General features: G+C 36.2%; 3 protein-coding genes, 2 non-coding genes and 1 pseudogene across 6 annotated transcripts; 5 read left to right on the top strand and 1 right to left on the bottom strand.

The window, feature by feature from the left end:
* The first annotated feature begins 112 nt into the window (after nucleotides 1–112).
* On the top strand, nucleotides 113–6,809 carry LOC111792717 (uncharacterized; annotated as a pseudogene). The gene is made up of 8 exons (XR_015420817.1): nucleotides 113–1,316; nucleotides 1,747–1,828; nucleotides 1,919–1,986; nucleotides 2,078–2,175; nucleotides 5,964–6,090; nucleotides 6,224–6,291; nucleotides 6,437–6,500; nucleotides 6,564–6,809. The product of XR_015420817.1 is annotated as an uncharacterized LOC111792717 (transcript).
* A 1,155-nt stretch (nucleotides 6,810–7,964) lies between these two features.
* Nucleotides 7,965–10,381, top strand: LOC111793672 (large ribosomal subunit protein eL18y). Its single transcript, XM_023675662.2, has 5 exons — nucleotides 7,965–8,055; nucleotides 8,152–8,241; nucleotides 9,472–9,600; nucleotides 9,707–9,889; nucleotides 10,051–10,381. The coding sequence occupies exons 1-5, from the start codon at nucleotides 7,972–7,974 to the stop codon at nucleotides 10,207–10,209; spliced, it is 645 nt and encodes a 214-aa protein (XP_023531430.1). The 5' UTR covers nucleotides 7,965–7,971; the 3' UTR covers nucleotides 10,210–10,381.
* Nucleotides 8,598–8,694, top strand: LOC111794128 (small nucleolar RNA snoR69Y). The gene has a single exon (XR_002815022.1). It is a non-coding gene; the product is annotated as a small nucleolar RNA snoR69Y (small nucleolar RNA).
* LOC111794130 (small nucleolar RNA snoR53Y) lies at nucleotides 8,943–9,023 on the top strand. The gene has a single exon (XR_002815024.1). It is a non-coding gene; the product is annotated as a small nucleolar RNA snoR53Y (small nucleolar RNA).
* A 991-nt stretch (nucleotides 10,382–11,372) lies between the features above and the next one.
* LOC111793669 (epoxide hydrolase 3) lies at nucleotides 11,373–13,307 on the bottom strand. Its single transcript, XM_023675660.2, has 3 exons — nucleotides 12,675–13,307; nucleotides 12,028–12,269; nucleotides 11,373–11,885 (listed from the first exon to the last, which is right to left on the bottom strand). The coding sequence occupies exons 1-3, from the start codon at nucleotides 13,137–13,139 to the stop codon at nucleotides 11,639–11,641; spliced, it is 954 nt and encodes a 317-aa protein (XP_023531428.1). The 5' UTR covers nucleotides 13,140–13,307; the 3' UTR covers nucleotides 11,373–11,638.
* Nucleotides 13,308–17,181: 3,874 nt separating this feature from the next.
* Nucleotides 17,182–17,954, top strand: LOC111793668 (putative invertase inhibitor). Its single transcript, XM_023675659.2, has one exon. It carries the CDS (start codon nucleotides 17,243–17,245, stop codon nucleotides 17,786–17,788), a length of 546 nt encoding a protein of 181 aa, XP_023531427.1. The 5' UTR covers nucleotides 17,182–17,242; the 3' UTR covers nucleotides 17,789–17,954.
* Nucleotides 17,955–22,307: the final 4,353 nt, after the last annotated feature.

The following is a 22,307-nucleotide window of genomic DNA, read 5'->3' as shown; positions in this document are numbered from 1 at the left end:
TCCTTAGCTTGCTTAACTTTGTGCCTGTGAATTTTAGAATGTATATTTGAGCACAACTAAATTCATCCCAAGTTGAAGTGAAACACTGTCCCTCATAGATCCCAAGTCGCGAGTAAGCATTGGATTGTGCAGTAATGGTTTATTCTCTAATATTATTAAACAATATAGGATTGGAAACGCAAATTTCAGTGCCTGAAGGGATTTGGAATGGGTATGTGTGCATCTCTATAATCCTCCTCACTATTAAATATATTCATAAAGAAGTCTCAACTCACTGAGATACTTTTAGATATTAGTACTGTATTGAGTTGGAACCTGATCTGATGAATATATAGAAATAAGTGATCTGATGAATATATAGAAATGAATCCTTTAGATGGGCTTCTTAACTTTCTTTTTAGTGGTTGAAAGCCACGTGTATGAGTTCATTCTTGGAGAATGATTTATCATCATATAACGTACAAACCAAATTAAAAATAATTCATGTGACATGCAATCCTAATATGATTTAATAATACGTATTTACATATTCAAAATATTAGTATACTAATATGGTACTATTGATCTAATAATTATTATTAAACATAAATAATAATTTTTAAAACAGGATCAATTCAAGGCATTAAACCTAAAATGTTGGTTTATGTTGAGGTTGAATTAAAAGCATATACGAGGAATTGACGATATTGATTTTAATTATTATGTCAACAAGGGTTTTGAATAGGGCAGTGTGATCTGAGTTGGGTTGGAATTGTTCTATCTGAGTTGGGTTGGAATTGTTCTATCTGAGTTGGGTTGGAATGGTGTAGAACACATGTATCACAGTTGAAGTTGATAACTTGGTTTAAAATAAAATGTTGCAATAGGTTAAAAGCCATAAAGCTATAAACTAAAAGGTGTAACCTATGAAGCTATAAACTCCAAACCCAGATTTCCCACGCCCGAAAGAGGAGAGTTTAGGTAATCAAATTCAGTATATAAGCCCCATATTTTCAGCACATACGAGTTTAGTGTAGGTGTTGGTAGATACTACCGCACCGCCTCCCCTCCCCTCCCGAAGGCTATCATAAAGCCTACAATAACCCAACCACTCCCAAAATACAGCCCAAATTTCAGGCCCAAGTGCATAATACTCACGCACCCCCTGCCCGCCCGTCGGTTAACTCTTTTCTCTTCTCACCTTCCGCTCCCTCTTTCTTCCGATTTCCCCCACCTATTCTCGTTGGACTCCTCTCCCAACTCAATTTAATAATCTTACATTCTTTCACATTTACAACCGTTCTCTTCAATTACCCTTGCGGCATCATGTTCAAAAAGTGAGCTCTCTCCCATTTCCAATATTCCTCCTTATTCGACTATGATTTCATGTTTTTGTTCAATGATCCTGGAACAATATTTCTGGGTTTTGTTTATTGGGGTTCAAAATTACCAGGAAATGGTTGGATTTCTTCATTTCTTATCTTATTTTCTTGTTACTGCTCTCTCGATTCTGCTTCAAATAGCTTTCTTCTTTCTCGTTTCAATGGTGAGTTCCTTTGTTTGATTCTCCTCTTCTTTTTTTTTTTTTTTTTTTTACTTCTGTTCCTATTTTATTGTGTTTTTCGGCAGCTGTGGATGAACTGTTGTGTCTGAATTTCAACATTTTGGAAATATTGACACATGCGATTTATGAATTTGAACTCTCTTAGTTCAATTTTTGGAGTGGTGTTGTTTCTATAAATCCTTCAAATTTCTGATTCATTTTAGGTTTTCTACCGAAGAAGTGTCTGCTCAGAATCAAGTGAAGGCATCGGTAGAACGGAGAATTCGACAAAGTATAGCAGAAGAAGTGAGTATTAGCTTAGGTATTTGAATCTCATAATCATATTAACGAGATTGAAATTGATGCCATCATCTATTTGATGTCTTCTTATTGCAGTATCCAGGACTAGAACCCGTTTTGGATGATTTGCTTCCTAAGAAAGCTCCTCTGATTGTAACTAAGTGGTTAGAAATCTGCTGGCCTCTATTTATTTGTTCTGTTTATGTTAATGAACATATGAGGCTCATATTGGACGTTTTTGGAATACTCTTATAGTCAGAACCATCTCAATCTGGTTGTTGTGAACAATGTGCCACTCTTTTTTAATATCCGTGATGGCCCCTACATGCCTACCCTAAGGTTGCTTCACCAATGTAATGTTTTCTTTCTCTCAGGGCTACATTTGATCTTTTTAGTAACATCTATTTAATATTCTCTTCTCAATCCTTTGAACTCTCCTCTCATTTGAGTGGTATTCCTTTAATGGCTAATTTGCATAATTTGTGATAATTTGTGATAAGTCAACCCTAATCCAACGATCCAAGCTTTTGTTGAAGCAAGAACCATCAAAGAAATCAACACTTCCTTATACAAAATTTGGATCAACCAAGATATAAGGCTAGAATTAGATTACCTCTTAAGATCAAAGATCTAAAAGGAAGATTTGAGTCACTTCACAATCGAACTTGATCAAGGCTTGATTGAATGACTTAGATGCAATCTATCACAAGAATTGCTTGAAACTTAGAAATGACATCGATGATGCTCAAATTCTAAGGGTGAAAGTCTCAATTTGAGATCTTGATTTCATTCATCACAAATCTGATTTTTACCTAGTATTTTGTGGGTATTTATAGTCTATCCATAAAATAAATATTCCACTCTTCAAATGCGTTAGTGGCCATGATTGGTGAGTTAGTCCCACTACCCTTTAAATCTCCACAAAAATAAAATAAATGTTATGACCACTTTGACAAGTAAATTCCCACCCTTTTTCCCACTACAAGAAATTATGGAATTAAAATAATAAATAAAGTTTTCTAACAAATTATCCATCCATCGAGTGCTAGTTATAGCAACATCACCCGCTACTTTAACTGTGCACATATTCACTTCCGAAGCTCTAAAGGGTTCTTTCTCAATCGAATCAGCTTGTAACACATGAAATAACGATTGAACTGAGTCTATCCAATTTTGTAGATAAAGAATGAATGCTTGTTGAATCTTCTTGGCCTTGGATCGTGTAATAAGTCCAGTTGGAACATTTGGAACACCGTGATCCTTATCAATTTGGAAGGAGACAAGGATGCGTTTCGTATGATTTGTGGAATGGTGAAAATGATTTCAGCCAACTAAAAACACTTTTCATAGTTACATAGTCTGAAGTGATTTTGAAAATTCTAAGAAAAAGATAAATTATCTATGGTCCTTTTAGAAGTTAGCTAACTTTTCATTCGTCATTCTTATCGGTTGGAGATGGGGCGGTGAAGCCACAGTATGTTTGTAGAATGAAAGTACAACCTTTGTGGTGTATTTGGATTGAAAGGGATTAGGCGGAGACATGGAAAGGGAGCCAAGCCAAGTCTTATTGGGGGTATTTTGACCTCTCTTGGCCTCGGTTCGGGGGATACTTTATTTCTCTTACCATCTTCATGTTCCTACATTGTTTATACTTTTCACACCTAAGTCGCCATTTCCCATAGTTCTTTTTTTTTTCAAAAAGTTTATTTTTATTTCCTGAATGGAAGATTGAAGTGTGGTTTATGCCACTTGAGGCATAGATCCCTTGTTCCTCTTTCTATGCTCTTCTTGTCACATATGCTGTGACCATGACTAGATTAGTAGGTAAAGAAAGTAGCTCAACATTGTAAAACGCTTCTATGGGATATGTTCATCCAAGCAAGACACCTTCCGTTTCTTAATGCTGGCAGTTTGAAGGCTCAGCCCTCGGATGAATTTTCTCGAAAATGTGGTTGTCTTTGGCATGCATGATATTATATTTTGGGCTGTTTTTATTGAATATTTTGTTAGGATTAGAGTGAGATCTTACTAGGAGACAATAGAGCTCATTTGGCTTTTTTCATCTAAGCTTTATAGAGAATTTTGTTGCATTTGGTCCCAACAATTGAGGATACGAACTCCTAAAGGGAGTGAGAAGGAAACAAAACACCTAAGTAAAGAACAGAAGTCCAAATATTACAAGAGACTAAGATAAAACATCGAAGAACAAACGACACAGATTGCAACACAACAACAGGCCGAAGCAACCTAAAATCGGCCTTTTGAACTGCAAAAGCTGCATCTCACAGTGAAAGCTGAAAATTCGAGGTCTCAACACGACTCCAACCCCTAAGCCCCAAACTCCAATATAAAAGTTTTAAGCATTTTTTATAGGTTGCTATTATCGTTCCTGAGCCACAATGTTGCTGATTAGTTGGCTTCTCATCTCTGTTTCTCATGTGTATTGGCCTTACAAATACCTTGATCTTGTTCAAGCAATCCTTTCCGAAACTCCAATCTACTATGCCCTCTTATTCGATTTGAAATCTTCACCAAGGCAATCTTGGTTAGTCTACATTATATAAGGATTTCATTTTCATGGGAGGGTATGGATTCAAGAAGCTATGGCTTAGCACACGCAGTAGATGATAATTTTGGACTTTACTTTTGCCCAAGGAATAGAGTCTGAGGATGACAGAGATAAAGGAGTTTCGATGTTTAGATAAGTTCCTCAAAAATTCGATTGAGCTGTGAACTGTTAAGTCAACATTTCAAAGACTGAAAGATAACTTGTTGCCAAGTTTTCATCATAGCATAGTCAAATTTTTTTGTTTTTGTACGACAACAAAAACCAAAGCCAAGAGCCAATCTCAGACTTGGTTGTGTGGTCCAATGTGTTTTTTATGGCTGTCTGTCAAATGGTCGTTTTCTAATTATCAACTCGGTGTTATTTTTTTGGATTTTGGTTTAATTTCGTAGCTTAGCTGGTTGAGGACTCGTATTGTGAGCTTGTTTTTTGTATGCCCTTGTATATACTTCGCTCTTCTCAATGAAAGCTCGGTTTCTTTAAACAAGTTGTTTATTGCCAACAAATGCAGCCTGGTAATCAAAGATCCTAATAGGGTGTAATTTCTAGACTCTTTCAAAGAATACTTTAGCAACAAACTTGGAATTGAGTCTCTACCTCGGTGGTTTCATTACCCACTGTGATACAAATTCTCAATCCAATGATTCAAGCTTTCGTTAAAGCAAAAACCCTTGAATCAAAGAAATTATCACCTCTTTATTGAGTCACTTCACAATCGAACTTGATCAAGGCTTGATTGAATGGCTCGGATGTAATGCATTACAAGAATTGTTTGAAACTTAGAAATGACAAAGATGATGCTCAAATTTCTAAGCGTGAAAGTCACACCTTGAGCTCAATTTCATTAATAAAAAATTTGCCTTTTACCTACTAATTTGTGGGATATTTATAACTCTTCAAATACCCACTAGTTTAGTGGCCATGATTGCTAAGTTACTCCTCACTACCCTTAAAATGTCCAGGATCGTTCCGCCATTTTGCCCTTATTGTGGCCATGATTAGTAACTTTTTGGTTGGAATATTTGGAACACCATGATCCTCATCGTGGTCTATTCGAGGAGAAGGGATATTTGGATTTGGAATCCTAATTCATACGAGGGCTTCTCTTGTTGATCTCTCTTCCAAACCCTCTGCTCTCCTTCTCCTTGTTAGTGGCTTCAGTTTGCTTCCTTTTGGGAGGTTAAAATCCTTTAAGTGAAGTTCTTTGCTCGCCAAGTTTACCAGGATCGTTTACGGCAACATTCTCCTTTTGTCTTGTGCTCGCAATAGTATGATCCTTGCCGGTGGTAAGCGAAGGATGTAAAACATTTCTTGTGGACTGTTTGCTCACTTACTCTCTTTGAAGTCGGTGCTTTAGCATGTTTGGGGTTGTTGTGGTGCGTAACAAGGGCTTTCACTCTATGAATTAGTTGATCCTTATGAACTGTTCCTTTCAGGATAAGGGTAGACCGATGTGAGTTCGGTTCAAGAGGAATGGTAGAACTTTTTCGAGGGGTCGAGAGATCTTTGTAGGAGCTATTTGTGTTACTACATTCGTTCCAGAATATGATATGTATCCATCCATTTGGTCTGCAGATCCTAATATCATGAAGAAATTGCAAGTAGACAGAGGTGCTATAAAGTTCGTCCTTGCTGGAGCTAACATAATACATCCCTTGGGGGGGGTGCGTTGGATGATGCAGTCGAATCCGACACACCTGTGGTAAACTTTTTTTGCACTCTTATCCACCGACTCGAATTCTTCATTGGTGATACAGTTAGTGTCTGTTGGGTTTAGTAGATTTTAAGGTTGTTGTTTGATGAATACATTCTGATACAGAACCAAACATTTTCAGGCAATAATGGCAGAAGGTAAGGAACATGCTCTTGCCATTGGCTTCACTAAGATGTCAGCAAAGGAAATGTGAGACCCTAAAACCTATTTGATAATTAATTTGTTTAGCGTTTCAAAATTAAGCTTATAATGTCCCGCTGTCGCGGTGTCGATATAGCCACAGTTTTATATATATGCTTTAAGCTTAAGAAAATGACTGGTGTGTAATTTGCAGAAAGGCGATAAACAAAGGGATCGGTGTGGACAATATGCATTACCTTAACGACGGTCTATGGAAGGTACGTCATAGTTCACTCCCACGTTTCTTCGTCTCAAATGAAAATATCTTATTTCGACTGCAGATGGAACGATTGTGATTCGAGGATTTGTTCGTTCTTTGCACGTTTTTGAGTTACTTTTATGTCTCCATATTTATATGCTTATTGAGGAACCAATTTCAGAGTTGTAGTTAATATCCTTTTGCAGTTTCTTGTGAATGTTGTATCCATAAGCCCTATTTCTTGGTGTTTTATTGATGTTTTCCTCCCATTTTCAAGAGGTCCCTTTCCATGGGGAATGAGATTTAATATGTAGCTCGAATGAAGATACATGAGCAAGTTTGTTTAATAAAAATATTTCGAACAAATTTCAGAATTTTCAAATTTTCAATAATACCACAAGGTAGGTGTTGGAAGAGAACACGTCGGAAATGCCAACCCATATGTCTATTGGCCCCGGACATCGTTATGACTAGAAAAGAGGAAAAGAACAATGACTAGAATTATATGGATAACAATGAATATGCAAACAACTCAATTGCAAGACTTTGCATCGAGGTAGGACGGTAGGACAGAAATTTAATGGTCACAAGAGGAAAGAAGGTAGTGGACCAACTTGAACAAATTGTGGACTTAAATGAGAGCGATAGATTGCACCTCGTAGATATTTCCAACATAGGTGACGATGAGATATTGCATACAATTGTTAGGTAGGAATAAACGAGCAACCTAACTTCCATGACTTCAGTTCCATGACTTTAGTTGACATATAAATTATGTTATTGATTCAAATTTAGTTCCAATCGAATGACTAAACTCAATGTTCAAACCATGAATTAATTAAATTTAGACTTTAGAAAATTTAGACTTTAGAACTTTAAGCAAACACTGATTTTCTAACACTGATTTTCTAAACTCAAACTTCAAAATTCAACGCAACCCAACATCCTAAATACAAACTTCGACTTTAGAACTCAACGCAACTAAGACATCAAAACTCAACATCCCAACACAGTGAATTATTAACTGCACGGCTTATTAACTTCAAAAGCTTATGAATCCCCCGCCTCATAACTCAACGAAACACCTCAAACGACCCTTTAGAGATAATTTTATTGGAGGTTTTAGTTCGAAATTGGGATTAAAATCCATAAAGATCGAAGATAATTATGCTTGATGTTGCATGAGAAAGTTCACATAAATTAATAATATCTGTGTTTGATTCTCGAATAATTTTATTATATAATTAATCGGTTTATTTTTAAGTCAAAATATTAAAATAATTTTAATAATTTAATTAGCATGTCATAGTTTTTATGTTTTTTTTTTTATTTAACTATCAATATTAATAATTATGTTCCATTATATTAGTTGCTATTAAATTAATATAAATTTGTTAATTATGCAACAAAAATTTGTGGACCATGGGCTTAATCATTTTGGGCCTGGATCCAGCCCATTCTAATGACACAGGGCTATCCAGCACTATAAAATGGGTTTAAAAACCCTGATTTCCACCTTCGTCATCCTTCGGCCAGCTGCACCAAGCGTCTCGCAAACTCGGCTAGCTGCAATGGTACCTTCTAAATTTCTACTCATTCACTGCCTCCTTTGTTTAAGTTTCTTCCTTCTATGCCTGATTTTTGTGTTTCTCTTTCCTTGCGGTGGTTAGGGTATTGATCTCGTAGCGGGAGGTAAGAGCAAGAAGACCAAGAGGACCGCGCCCAAATCTGATGATATCTACCTCAAGTTACTTGTCAAGGTACTTCCTAAGCGCGATTTCCCATTCATAGCCACTTTCGTTTCATCTACCGGTGCTTAAAATATCATATGCTTGATTGTTTAAGGGTTTGGTTTCTTTTGGATTTTGATTGCGGAGCTTGTGTAGTTATAGTATTGTGTTGAAATGTCTCTGAAGGTGGTATAATGCCGCTCCCACTGAAAGTCAATTGAAATGTCACTCGGTTGGTTTTTTTGGGTTTCTTATAGAAGAGTCATCTTTTTCCCCCTTATTTGATTCTCCTTCCACGTTTTGTTTTGCTCTATATTTCTTGTGCTTGTCTAATCTGTTTGTGGATGCCTAATTTTGTTTTTCGAATGAATTGGTCAGATGGCTGGTCTTTCTGCTTTGATGATATCTGTGAATCCCAGCTCATGATGAGACCTTTTGTAGGTCGGGGAATAGTCTTTTACCCACAATATCTGAGCCTTAAGTTCAGTTACATTCTCTTTTTTTTTTTGCTTTTTAACTATTATCGGTATCATGTTTTAACTGTTGAAGTTAGTATGTACACATGTTAACGCCTTCTGTAACTGCGTTTGCTTAGCTGTTCTTATATTGAATGCATAGAATGCCATGCTACCTATATTATTTCCCTTCTTAGGCACTAAATGTAATTATATATTGATAACAATTTGCCATACTTTAAATCTTTTGTTTTGTTTCCTTCGGAAAATTAAAAGGTTCCCAGTGATGATTAACTTGACCATGCTAATACTGATCACTTCGTGATTAATCTTTTCTTTAATAGTTCTGAGGGAACTGACTCCAAGGTTTAAGTTTTTGTGCTCATTTGCATTTGTTTCACTTGAGTGGGATGGGTGTACATTATATCTTTGGTTTATGCTTTTGTTATTTTTTCCATACAAATAGAAATATTTCTATGAAGTTAGATCATTTTCTCCCTTCTGCAATGAAGCCCTTTTAAACTGTTCAATTTGTTATTTCTTTTTCAGATCATAAGGACTCTGAACATATGCCTTTAGAATTTTGAAGTTTTTTACTTTTTGGTTTGACTTTCTCTTGGAGTCTTCTAATCATGTCTGTTTGTGTGCAATTTTGTAATATCTAATGTTAGTTCTCTATGTGATCTGGAAAGAAGCTTATTGTGTGGGCATTTTCTTGAATAGAGTTGTTCTGTTTGCCTGCAAAAACACATGTTTTACCCAACTTGTATTGACTAATGAAGTGATTTCTCGCTTTCCTTTTCAGCTTTACCGCTTCCTTGTTCGTCGTACTGGAAGCAATTTCAATGCTGTGATTCTCAAGCGCTTGTTCATGAGCAGGGTCAACAAGCCTCCACTTTCTCTCTCTAGGCTTATCCAGTTCATGAAAGGAAAGGTTAGTTTCTTCATCATGTAATATTGTAAGTTCATTTTGGTTGTTTGTAACCGATTGTGCATGCTGGGACGTCTAAAACCTCTTATATTTGTTGGTAATGTAATAGGAAAGCAAAATTGCCGTTGTTGTTGGGACTATTACTGACGATATTCGCGTCTATGAAGTTCCAGCATTGAAAGTCGCTGCTCTGAGATTTACAGAGACAGCAAGGGCAAGGATTGAGAAGGCTGGTGGGGAGTGTTTGACATTTGATCAGCTTGCTTTGAGGGCTCCTCTGGGTCAGAACACGGTATGAATATTTTTATGTTCCAAGTTATTTTTAGGCCACAACTTTCACATTCTTGATGAATGTGGGGAAAAATCAGAGAGTTTCAGGCTATGATTTAGATGTATACAGGGATTTGAATAATCTGTTGGCTCCATTTTTATTATTTTTGGGTTCATCTGCAGGTTCTCCTTAGAGGTTCTAAGAACTCCAGAGAGGCCGTGAAGCATTTTGGTCCAGCACCAGGTGTGCCCCACAGCCACTCCAAGCCGTATGTGAGGTCCAAGGGAAGGAAGTTCGAGAGGGCAAGAGGAAAGAGAAACAGCAGGGGATACAGGGTTTGATTCCATCATATTTTCCAAGCTAATTCAAACTGTGTGTGTTTTTCTGAACTCTTGATATCGAAATTTTGCTAGATTTTAGTTTTTACTTCAGTTGACTGTTTTGTCATAATATTGTTGATTAGGAATTGATTCAATGGCATTCAGCCAGACTTTTGTTGAGTTCCTTTGGCTAGACATTGTGTGATGTCCATTTGATTTGAGTTTCATTGAAATATGAGCAAGTTACCTTGATTTTCATTAAAATCATATTAACATCTCTAATAAAGTACCATTCTTCTTTTATCTATTTCATCTAACCAAATAATATTGGTTGGATTATATTTCTAATATCTATAACTTTATTTTTATTTAGGTAATTTCTATGCTCTAAAACATTTAAGACTTATACCTTAATCTTTTGGAATCTAAATTGTTACAAATAAATCTGATCAATAAGTTTTTGCAATTGAGTTGTTTGCATATCCATTTGTCCGTACAATGTCAAATGTCAATCATTTCTAAATGAAATGAAGATCTATTTCTCTTGTCTAGTCGTGACAACGTTCCAATCTCAGTATGCCTACTTGTTGACGTTTTTGGCATATCCTCTTCCAATGTTTCCCTTGTGGCATATGCATTTAAACTCTTTGTTCCACTCAAAACCACTACTCACAAGTCCGAGCATCTCGACAATTACTGTGTACTTTTTAAGTCGACGCACAAGTTGCAATTCCATCAACCTCTCTAGGTGTCGTAGGTATCCAAGCCTGAATACCCCATCCTGCGATCGCCACCCCCTTCCACTAAGGCAACAAGTGACTCAACAAGATTTGCATCCTGTATTTTCGTCTACGAGATTTTTTTTTTTTTTTTTTTTTTTTTTTTTTTTTTTTTCCAGTACTTGTCATTATGTTATTTGCATATGTGTAATGATTATAATTGTGGTTATCAACCCTGCTGCGTTACAGTAAAAAAATTTGTGGAAGAATTGTATTCCAATGCGATTTGTTTAAACAAAAAAACAAGGATACATGCACAAAAAATACATAACAATCACCGATGAAATAGACATGTCTAAGTACAAATTAAACCAATAATCCAAGAGAATGATAATGGAAAAAAGGGAGAATATGTTGGTATGACTTTTCTCCAAGGAAGAACAACTCCTAATCTCAACCATGAAAAACAACAAACACCCAACATATTTTTGTTCCATTCAACACGATAAGGTTTCATACAGTATACATATTCTAAACAACCACCTACCAAACATCCATCTAAATCTTCATCAGACATCCAAATTACTTGTAAGAGTAAAGATCATACGAGACGAGTGTAACTTAACTGGTCTAAAACATGTATTTTCGATCCACATGTCTGGACAAAAAGCAAAAACAAGCACCCTAATTAACTGAAAAACACACTGTTCTGTTCTGGTTTGTAGAAGCGACTAGAACTTTTTGATGAAGTCAAGGATGTGAGAGCTAACCTCTTCAGGCTTCTCCTGTGTCAGGAAATGCCCAACTCCTTCCATTACCACAACTTCTTGCAAATATGGCACATCTTTCTTGAAACCTCCTCCATTCACATACTCCTTAACCCCTGGTGTCGTATACACCATATCCACATCCCCAACTACGAACTTCACTGGCACTTTCACTTGCACCCCTGTCCATGGGGCTGTCAGCTCCCAGTTTCTACACCAAATTCCATATACAAATCAAACACCCAAGCTCCTAATCTAAATTTTACAGGTTATTATAATGTACGAGATCTTGTAGCATTTACGACATAAAATTGAAACCAAGAACTCAGCAGTTTGTGTAATTGGTGACTTACAAGTCCATTGATCTGTAATAGTTGAGTGGTCCAGTGAAGCCCTTGGATTCAAACTTGGAGGCAAAGTAAGAAAGATCTTCTTCTGAAAGCCAAGAGGGCAAGGGAGTTGAGGATCCAGGCCTGACTTGAAAGGCTTGTCCTTTAGGGAAAATGGGAGGGCCTGTTTTTCTTGTTGTCAAAATGCCTCTTACCACTTCTTTGGCACCCACCACCGCCATCTCCTCTTCAATCTCTCCTGGATTCTGAAACAAATACAAATTTCTTATGCAGATCCCTTCCCCCAAACAGAAAGCAACAAAAAAAGGGACATGATCTCAAGAAAACTAGAGCGATCATGAGTTTATAAACAAGGAATACATCTCCATTGGTATGAGGCCTCTCGGGGAAGCCCAAAGCAAAGCCATGGAAGCTAATGCTCAAAGTGGACAATATCATGCCATTGTGAAGAACCGTGATTCCTAACCTTCAGTACCACAGTACAATATCTTGGAGCACTCACTCATTATATATTCTATCGAAAGAACTTACTTACGAGTGTGTGAAGTGTTTTTGGTGCATTATAATTACCATGGCAAAAACACAGACAAATCCCAATCTTTATGAACAAACAGCAAGCAAGAATTCTACATATACAAAAAGAAATCAACCTGGAATCTGCAAATGTAATAATCATCTCCAAAAAACTTCCTCATGCTCTCAACAGGCTTTATCTTGGGATGCCTAGGCCTAAACGGCACACTCAGACACACAAAAGCCTTAACAATGTCAGGTCGGAATAAACACAAACACCATGCGATCATTGCGCCCCAGTCATGCGCCACAACAAAAACCTCCTTAACTCCAAGAATCTCAACAAGAGCAACAAGATCCCCAACAATATGCATAATAGAGTAGCTAGAAAGCGAATCAGGAGCATCAGAATCGCCATACCCACGAAGGTCCGGCGCCACAGCGCGATACCCCTGTGAGCTCAACGCCAAAATCTGATGGCGCCATGAATACCAAAGCTCTGGGAAACCATGGATGAGAAGCACAATTGGGCCTTCGCCCTTCTCGGCTATGTGCATGTTTATGCCATTGACGCTCACGGTTCTGTGCTGGATCGAGTCCATGGCGATGGGTTGAAATTGTTCTTGATTTTTTCACTCTCTGCTTTGGATTGTTCGTCTTTGATGGAGCGGAAGGTGGATTGAATGAAGACGCAGAGATCGAACGTAGAAAACAGTGCGAATTTAGGTGAGGAGATGAAGGCCAATAAATGGGGTTCTCAAGACTTCGGAGTTTTCTTGGTTCATCCTTAAAAGCGGACCAAACTTCAAAAAAAAAAAAAATAATAATAATAAATAAATAAAATAAACACTATTTTATTTTAAATAAAAGGCTAAATTAATAAATAAATAAATTAATTAACTTTTTAAATTTTACTTTTGTCTTAAATTTATTTAAATTTTAATAATATCTTTACCCATTAAATTTTTTTAAAAGAATTCTCTAGGTTTATATAGATTAACCAATGACATAAATACGATTTGGGTCAAATCATACGAGCAATTATAAAATAGATCGTATCGATAGTGTTTCTAAGATAAGACACCCAACCAAATCCATATATATAAATAAATCTAATAGGTTATTACTTGAACAGGATCCTCCCATCTATAAGCCACATGTTGTTCAAAATTATATTGATAAGGTATAATGTTAGATTATTAAAAAAATCAAAATTATTAAAAATAAATTTTTAATTACCAAACTTGTTAGGTAAAATTTAGTATTCATTAATTTTTCTAAAAGCATATAACATAGTTTTGAAAAAATAATAATAATAAAAAAAATAAAATCAAGTAAAATATTAAGTGATCTGATATTCAGACACTAAAACATAAAAATAGCAACTAAATCTTTTTCAACGTTCTATTATTGTTAGGTTCACGAAACTCCTTCCTCTTTATCCTTCTCTAGCCTAGCAACCCGAACTCCGTCCTCTTCTCCTATTAATTCTTATTAATTTTCTCCTTCTTGTTCTTTCTGGTATCAATGGCTGCTCGTGGTGTGTCGTCTAATGGTCATAGTTGTTTTTGTTAGACGTTCTTGTTCTTTCTGGTATCAATGGCTGCTCGTGGTGTGTCGTCTAATGGTCATAGTTGTTTTTGTTAGACGAACACGACTCTCCACAATGGTATGATATTGTCCACTTTGAGCATAAAACATAAAAATAGCAACTAAATCTTTTTCAACGTTCTATTATTGTTAGGTTCACGAAACTCCTTCCTCTTTATCCTTCTCTAGCCTAGCAACCCGAACTCCGTCCTCTTCTCCTATTAATTCTTATTAATTTTCTCCTTCTTGTTCTTTCTGGTATCAATGGCTGCTCGTGGTGTGTCGTCTAATGGTCATAGTTGTTTTTGTTAGACGTTCTTGTTCTTTCTGGTATCAATGGCTGCTCGTGGTGTGTCGTCTAATGGTCATAGTTGTTTTTGTTAGACGAACACGACTCTCCACAATGGTATGATATTGTCCACTTTGAGCATAAGCTCTCATGGCTTTGCTTTGGGTTTCCCCAAAAGGCCTCACACCAATGGAGTTAGTATTCCTCACTTATAAACCCATGATCATTCCCTAAATTAGTCGATGTGGGACTTCCATCATCCAACAGTTTTATTTTTGGATTTGTTATTTAGTTTCATTGAAATATTTGAAAGTGTATATTTGACTTTTGAGATTAAAAGAGGGCGGTTTGTTGTTGCCCTTAGCTTGCTTGAGGGCTTCACAACCAACTTTAGTTAGAAATTAGAGTAAAAAGAAAAATGTATGTCATGAAAGGAGAGAGTAGGTGAAGAGGATTGAAGCAATTTGGGGCATATCCAAATGGTGGTGGAGATATGGGTAGGTAATGTCACAGTCATGCTTGTCCAAAGCGTGTTTGTTAATGGCCGCATGATAGATATCCCGATCTTGCTTGTCCAGGACATGTTGTCCATGGTTGCATGTCCGTTCCAAATCCTTTTTACATGCTTTCATCCTAGTCTTTACCATTTTATATTGGGTCAGTATGGGGATGTATGACTGTTCACCAAAATCGTGTCTACAGGCTAAAATGCCCCAAAATGTACCATAGGGGATATGACTAGTTGTCAACTTCTCCCTACCTGAATAGTTATATGCTGCTAAGCCGTTGTTGTTGCCTTTGCTTGCATGCTATATAACACTGTTTTCAATCTCTCACTAAATCTTGCTTTCAAACTTTCTTTCGAAAATCTCTCTGCCCTCATTTTCTAAAATCTTTTAATGACAATCGTAAGTCCGTCGGTAAGAAAAGAGCGATTGTGACAGGTAGCACACATTTTAATGAGCTAAGTCTTTGTCTTTCCAAGCTTGTATTCATTTTTTCCATCTTTTCCCAACTTCTTGGGGGTCTTGTGGGAAAACAAGATGTTCTCTTTTGTTTAACCTAAGGGGAATATAGTATATGGATGAAGTTGAGTGTCATGTCTTAGTAACACTATTGATACGACCCACTTTGTAATTATTATAAATAATTGTATCCAAATCGTTCGATACATATGAACGAGGGTATCATATACAATAAGTTTGTGTAAGACAACTATGAAATATTTAATCTTTCTTTATAATCCAATAATTGTGTCACGACCCAAATTTTGAGGCTTCAAAACCCTAATCGTGACTAAAAAGACAAAGACAAAGGCAAATAAGAGAAAAAGTAAAATAAAATAAAATAAAGGATAAAATCCAACAAATTTTAAATTAAAATAAAACCAATATCAAAATTAAATTCAAAATAAAAATTATAATAAGAAGGTATTGTTCAAATTTATTACAAAGGTGAAAATAGTTTGGGATACAATGACAAAACAAAATACAAATGATTCAAACATGAAATCACAAGGGACAGACGCTCCGAAACAACCTTCTCTATGACTGTACAACTCTCAAACACTCTCTCCGAAACAATCTTCTCTATGACTGTACAACTCTCAAACACTCTTCCGACACTCTCTCCGAAACAATCTTCTCTATGACTGTACAACTCTCAAACACTCTTCCGCCTCGATTGGCAGCCTACGAACACTAGAAAAAGAAAAAGGAAAGGGGTGAGTATATCAATATACTCAGTAAGCAATCTACCATTCATCACATCTTTAACCTAGTAAATATCCATGAGCTTTACTTTGGGCTCTAGGAAATTCAGGCCTAGTCTCTACTACTATCTTAGTATCTGGGGTGCCTTGAAGTTTTAAGCGATACTTTAGCACGGACACACTCTAGGTATGGGGGTGGGGTTGGGAGGGAGTAGTTCACTCATTTGTTATGTCGGGGAAGGGGGGAGTAGTTCACCCATTTTTTATGTTGCAAGTCTTCAAGAGTGACAGATCAATGACAAATCTCATCTCTGAGGTCAACTTACTTTTTTTTGTTCTTAAACTTAGTAGCTTACTCTGCCTAATTAGTACATAACTAAAATTCTATCTCTGATGGGACAATGTGGTGTGTGCTAGCTTGCTCTCATCATCGATGGGAGATTAGCTTGCTTTGTAATTACATTCAACAAAAGACTATTTTCTTGAATCGTTCAAATAACTTTTTTCTATTTTGTACATAAAATTTAAATTACTTTTTGGTATCTAACATGTTAAGGAAATATCATTCTGTGAATGTGAAAATTTAGTCGAGAGTAAATGATATTAAAATAAAGTAGTCGAAAAAAAAGAAAGAGTTGGACCTTAGGGCATTTATTTTTATTAAAACTATATAACAAAATTTATATATCAGGATTAAAGCAGCTATATATATTAAAAATGCTATTAAGTTTTCTTAAATGAAACTCAATAAAAAAAAAAAAAAAAAAAAAAAAAAAACTGTAAAAACAAATTAATTAAAACAATTAAGAGAAATTTGTTTTAAGAATTAAAAAAGAAAAAAAAAGAAAAAAAAAAAAAGAAAAAATCTAAAAACCCGGCAAACAAACAATAGGCTTACAAAAATGGAACAAAAAAAACACCCCAAAAACAGCGGTTAACCACAGCAAGTCCAAAGGCCATCCGCCCCTCTCTCTCTCTCTCTGAGGGCCAAACAAATCCACCACACCACCATTATAAACACACACACACACCCCATCAACAAACTCAATTCATCTCCATCTACAAAAATTCCAGGCTTCCATCCCAATTCAATAAAAAAAAACAGACAAAAAAAGATGAACCCCATTTCACTCGCTGTGGCTGTTTTGGTGGTTTCCCTCTGTTCCTTCCAAGCACAGGGAGACGATGATCTGATCATCAAAGCCTGCAGCAAAACCTCTTACAACGACCTGTGCAAAGCAATCTTACAAGCAGCACCAAATAGCAATGATGCAGATCTCTATGGATTAACCCAAATCGCATTGAACATTGCAGCACAGAATGTTACCAACATATATCAAACCATAGACAAACTTCAAAACGACTCATCCGTAGACAGTTTCGTGGATGAATGCTTGACGGACTGCTTGGAGAATTATCAAGATGCTACTGACCAAATCGAAGATTCTGTCACTGCTTTGGAATTCAAAGCCTTTAACGATGTCAGGACATGGGTTGCTGCTGCCATGAGCGATGTAGCTACCTGCGACCTGGGCTTCAAAGACAAGCCTGGCTATCAATCTCCTGTTCACCAAATGAGTGCCGTTTTTGATCAGATATGCAGCATTGTCTTGACCTTTAATCACTGTTTAATTGAAGGGAATGTTCACCTCACCAGCTAAACATGGTTTCGTTGTTGTTTGTTTGTTTGTTTGTTTGTTTCTGGCTCTTCAAACCTCAAAAATAATAAATGTTTCAACGTAAATTATCATATCAATATCATCCTCCAAACAGAAAGAGAGGGTGAACGAACACATTCAATTTAGTAAATACCAATTCTTATGTTCAGATCTCTTCAGTTTTTATTCGTTTTCTTCCTTCTCACAAACTAATTCACAACAAAACTTGGAAATCATCAGGGATTAACAATCTACACAAACAATCGAATCGTAATCCTATATATCGGAAGATTTCTTTGCACTCTCAGTTTGTGTAAATGAAATTCATCCACGAAACGAACTAACAAATTGATGTCAGCCAAGGAATTCAGATCCCTTGAAACATTCATCTCCTCTTGTAAATCATCGATTTCCATTCGTTTTTCCCTCTGAAAACCTAATTCATGAGAAAACTCAAGTGAAATGCGTCGATACTCTGATTGAAGCAAAGAAATCACCAGAGATTTAATCATTTGAAAAATGATGGATTCGAAATCTCATGCAAGATAATCAAACACAAAATTCAAAACAGAAAAAAATAATAGGGGATGGAAGAAAATTAATGTAATCCAGTTACATTGGAGCGCATCTCCATTGAAAATAGAAAGAGAAGGCTCAAGCAGAAAGGATGATTTCGCTGTCCGCGCAGATAAAATCCTGGAAACGATTCTAATGAGAAACATATTTCCAAGAAGATCTCTGCGCGAAATATGAACAAAACTTAGAAGAAAACACGCTAATTTCTAAAATATTGAAATGAAACGGCGCAAACTTGAATTTCCAATGAATTTCTGAAGAACTCACTGTAAATCTCTAATCCGCAAAAACCCTCGTTTATATAGAAGGGGCGGGGGTATATGTTGCGAAATGACGATAATACCCATTAAATTTCAAGAAATAAAAAGAAATAATAATAACTATATGTATAAAGCTTTGCCCAAACGGTTGATTTTACATATTTTTCCATTAAGTTATTTTCTAATTATTGTCCATTGTAATTAAAAGAGTTCTCCCCCAAATCATTATTGCTTGCTCTCTCCACTTTTTCTATCCCCATTAAAGTGTATATCTAACCCGAGAATCCGGACCATCCCAACTCGAATTATAGTCGTTGGGTTGGGTTGGGTTATTTTTTCTGGACCCAAAGTGATTCGGTTCAGTTTTTAGTTTATAGGATAAAAAATTCGAGTTAGATCTGAAATCGAATAAAACTTATAAATAACATTGAGAACTATGTCGTAGGTGAAGGTTGACAAATCATGAAAGATTGAAAGCATGAAACTGTAGTTCTTGGTGAGTTCGTCACCGACTTCAATCTTCCCCAAACCTTCACAAATCAACCTTTGAAGGCTAGTCAAGATTGACGCACTTTGGAGCTCAAAATCCTCGTGGGAACTTCTTGAGCCTAAATTGGCGTGACGTGGAAGGCTAAAACTCATTTGAATCGGCATGAATTTGTGTAAAATGTTGTTTTCACGACTATTGTTCAAATTGTCAAATTTTATAGGCTATTCTTGTTGTTATGAACTTCAATGTTATTTTTTTCAAATACTCAATTATCTATTTTTTTAAATTTATTATTTATTTTTTTAATTAAATTATTTCCTTATAAACACTTTTTAATATGATTAGAACTTTATTTAAATTTATGTTCATTAATAAATATCATGAATTTAATAAAACAACTGGCTAGAAGAAATTTCGTCTATGGGAGGTTTTTACTAGGCTATGATGTTTAAAGTGGATATCCTATGGTTTATCGTGATTCACACCATCAGATTTATGGGCCTCGTAGCAACTTTTGGATCGTATTTGCATGACTCTGTAAGGGTCATGAAAGCAAGTATAAGGGTTGTTCCCATCTTTCTAAGCCTAGTTGATTAAAACGAGCCACTTTTCTAAAATTCAAAATTGAGTTAGTCGTGATAGATTCTTCAGTAATTAAAAATAGTTAAAGACTGTTCCTCTAATATACGTGAAACTTGAGTATGTGACACGAGCAATAATAAAATTCCAATTAAGCCTAGTAGCCATTAGCCCAAAAGACGAAGACACGACCCATTTGCAGCATGAACCCACGACCTAAACACCTGCAGCCCACGCGCCCGAGACAGCAACTCGAATCTGCACCTCAACCCGCTTCACGTTCTGCATGTGTGTAAGCACCCCTCGGTAATATGTGTCACTACTGCAGACGCCGGCTCCTTCGGCTCGGCTTTGCACAGTCTTTTGGCTAAAAAACAGCTTATTCAGCTCGGGTTGAAAATTTTGACACCAATCCTTACGTTTTTTTACCCTACTTGAGCTGATTTTGACCCTTATTAAGGTAATTGAGGTCAATATAATGCTCTTTTTCGCAAATTCAAGTTAAATGAGATGGACCTCCTAATAGGAAATGACTCCCGGTGATACTTGGAGCAACTTTGAGGGATGGAAGACAAGTGTACTCGAATTTAGGGAAACGCCGGCTATAGCCAACCAAGTAAGTGACCTTACTATTGGATAGGTTGGACTACTATTGATGTATGACGACATGTGCCTAGTGGCTCCTACCCATGTCATTTATGCTTTATATTTATGATGAAGACTATATTATATGATATATGAGGTGAGATGTAAGATTGTGAAATTTCTTAATAGGACATTATTCCACGTTAAGATGAAATGCATATTTTAAATGTCATGCTGCATTATGAAGATGATTTTTCCTAAGACACAACCCTAGTTAATGTTAATGATGATGAATGTACAAAGACCAATCCACGTATATTACTTTAATATGTGAACAAATCTTAGGGTTGTGTCAGAAAGATGTTTTAAAGATGAGAAACTGTAAGGACTTCTTGCATTTTGTATGAACATATACAGCGGGTTACTTCTCCTTTTACGATGATGAGTATGGACGCTTACACTATGATGATGATGATAATCATGTCTCACATGATCCTTAGGGGTTTGGTGACCTATAGACATCGCTACGGACAACTAGCTCGACTATGATTGGTCTAGGGGGTGCAAACTGTCTGGGGATCCACGTACGCACGTGTGGGTCGTGTGTAGGGAAGTACTACACATCTATCTAATTTTGTTTGGACTGGCGGTCACCAATATAATGGTTTTTAACAATAAGCCCCTCGATCATGTGCTACTTCTATTTCATGTAAGCAAGACACCCCTATATGGCGTAATCAGAGACCATGACACATGCATCGATATTAATATTATTTTATTTTCTTATAGGGTGTTTTTCATTAAATGTTTTACTTGCTTCATTTGCTTCATTTATTATTAGTCCTTATCTTGTTTTAAATTTGTTTTCTATACGTAAGTCCATGAGAGCGTTTTAAGTTGAAGTTATGCTTTAAGATGAAAATTATGTTTCACGATAACGTTTTAAATGTTTTTTCCGCATAAAAACATAGGTAATGATGACAATAGCAACTTTAGGTTAGTAGAAATCTAAGGTCGTTACATAGTTTCCGTTGTGCCTAGTGGGATAGCCCAGTTAGTTACTGTCTCCACTCAAAAGAGCGAGCGACAAATAGTTACTGTTCTAGCCCAAGAGGGAGCGTGAACAAGCAAGTTACTGTCTTTGCTTGAAAGAGCAATGCAACAGACTAATTACTATTTTCGTGTGAAAAAGCAATGCAGTAGATAGTTACAACATAACCCCACTAGGGAAAATCCTCGAGTTGGAACTCAGTAAATAGCTAGGTGTGAAGTACGTATATTAGACAAACAAACAAACAAACAAAAAAAAAAAAAAAAAAAAAAAAAGCTCCACCATACTTAATAGACTTACCTTAGGCTCAACCTTGTGAGCATGTAGATTGAGGAGCATATTGACTTGAGTGCAATTTGAACAGATATTACGAGGGACCTAGGCTTACGTTTAACATAGAGTATTGAATATCCTAAACCCTACCGTTAGTCTCGGAAGCAGTACGTGAACCATCAATATCCTCTTGTTTCGTCCAACAAAAACGGGAAGGAAAAGATACTGTGCAGTCCAATCTAATGTCTCTAAGACAAGATACTGTGGTTGCAAAGATCAGAGAATTCTAGTTCCCAAATACAATAACTACATTATTATGCCTCACAACAAAGGTACACTAAGCCGTTACCCACTCCCAACAGAATCCAACACTTTTGGGACCTCAACATCCACCTTAGGAAGCTTCTCGGACCCCTCGAATTATCAGGGCATCTAACCATAAGTTCATTGAGGAAAATTACAATCTATAATGTCCACATATTACCTAATACAAGTTAAGAATTCACATAAACTTCTCAAAGAACCGATAATCTACTTATGTATACTTATGTGTACACATGTTTTCGATAAGGGTGAGTCACTCTCATGTATATCCTAAAAAACACAATAATTTATGCAAATACAAAGATTAATGTTACCATAATCTAATCTTAACTAATAATCAATCAGTCATTCATTCCATCCCAACCAATCAAATAAAATCAAACA

The sequence above is a fragment of the Cucurbita pepo genome, chromosome 4, assembly GCF_057944985.1.
Source record: "Cucurbita pepo subsp. pepo isolate OVF chromosome 4, ASM5794498v1, whole genome shotgun sequence".
Lineage (NCBI taxonomy): Eukaryota > Viridiplantae > Streptophyta > Magnoliopsida > Cucurbitales > Cucurbitaceae > Cucurbita > Cucurbita pepo.
This window is presented reverse-complemented; position numbering and strand designations above follow the sequence as displayed.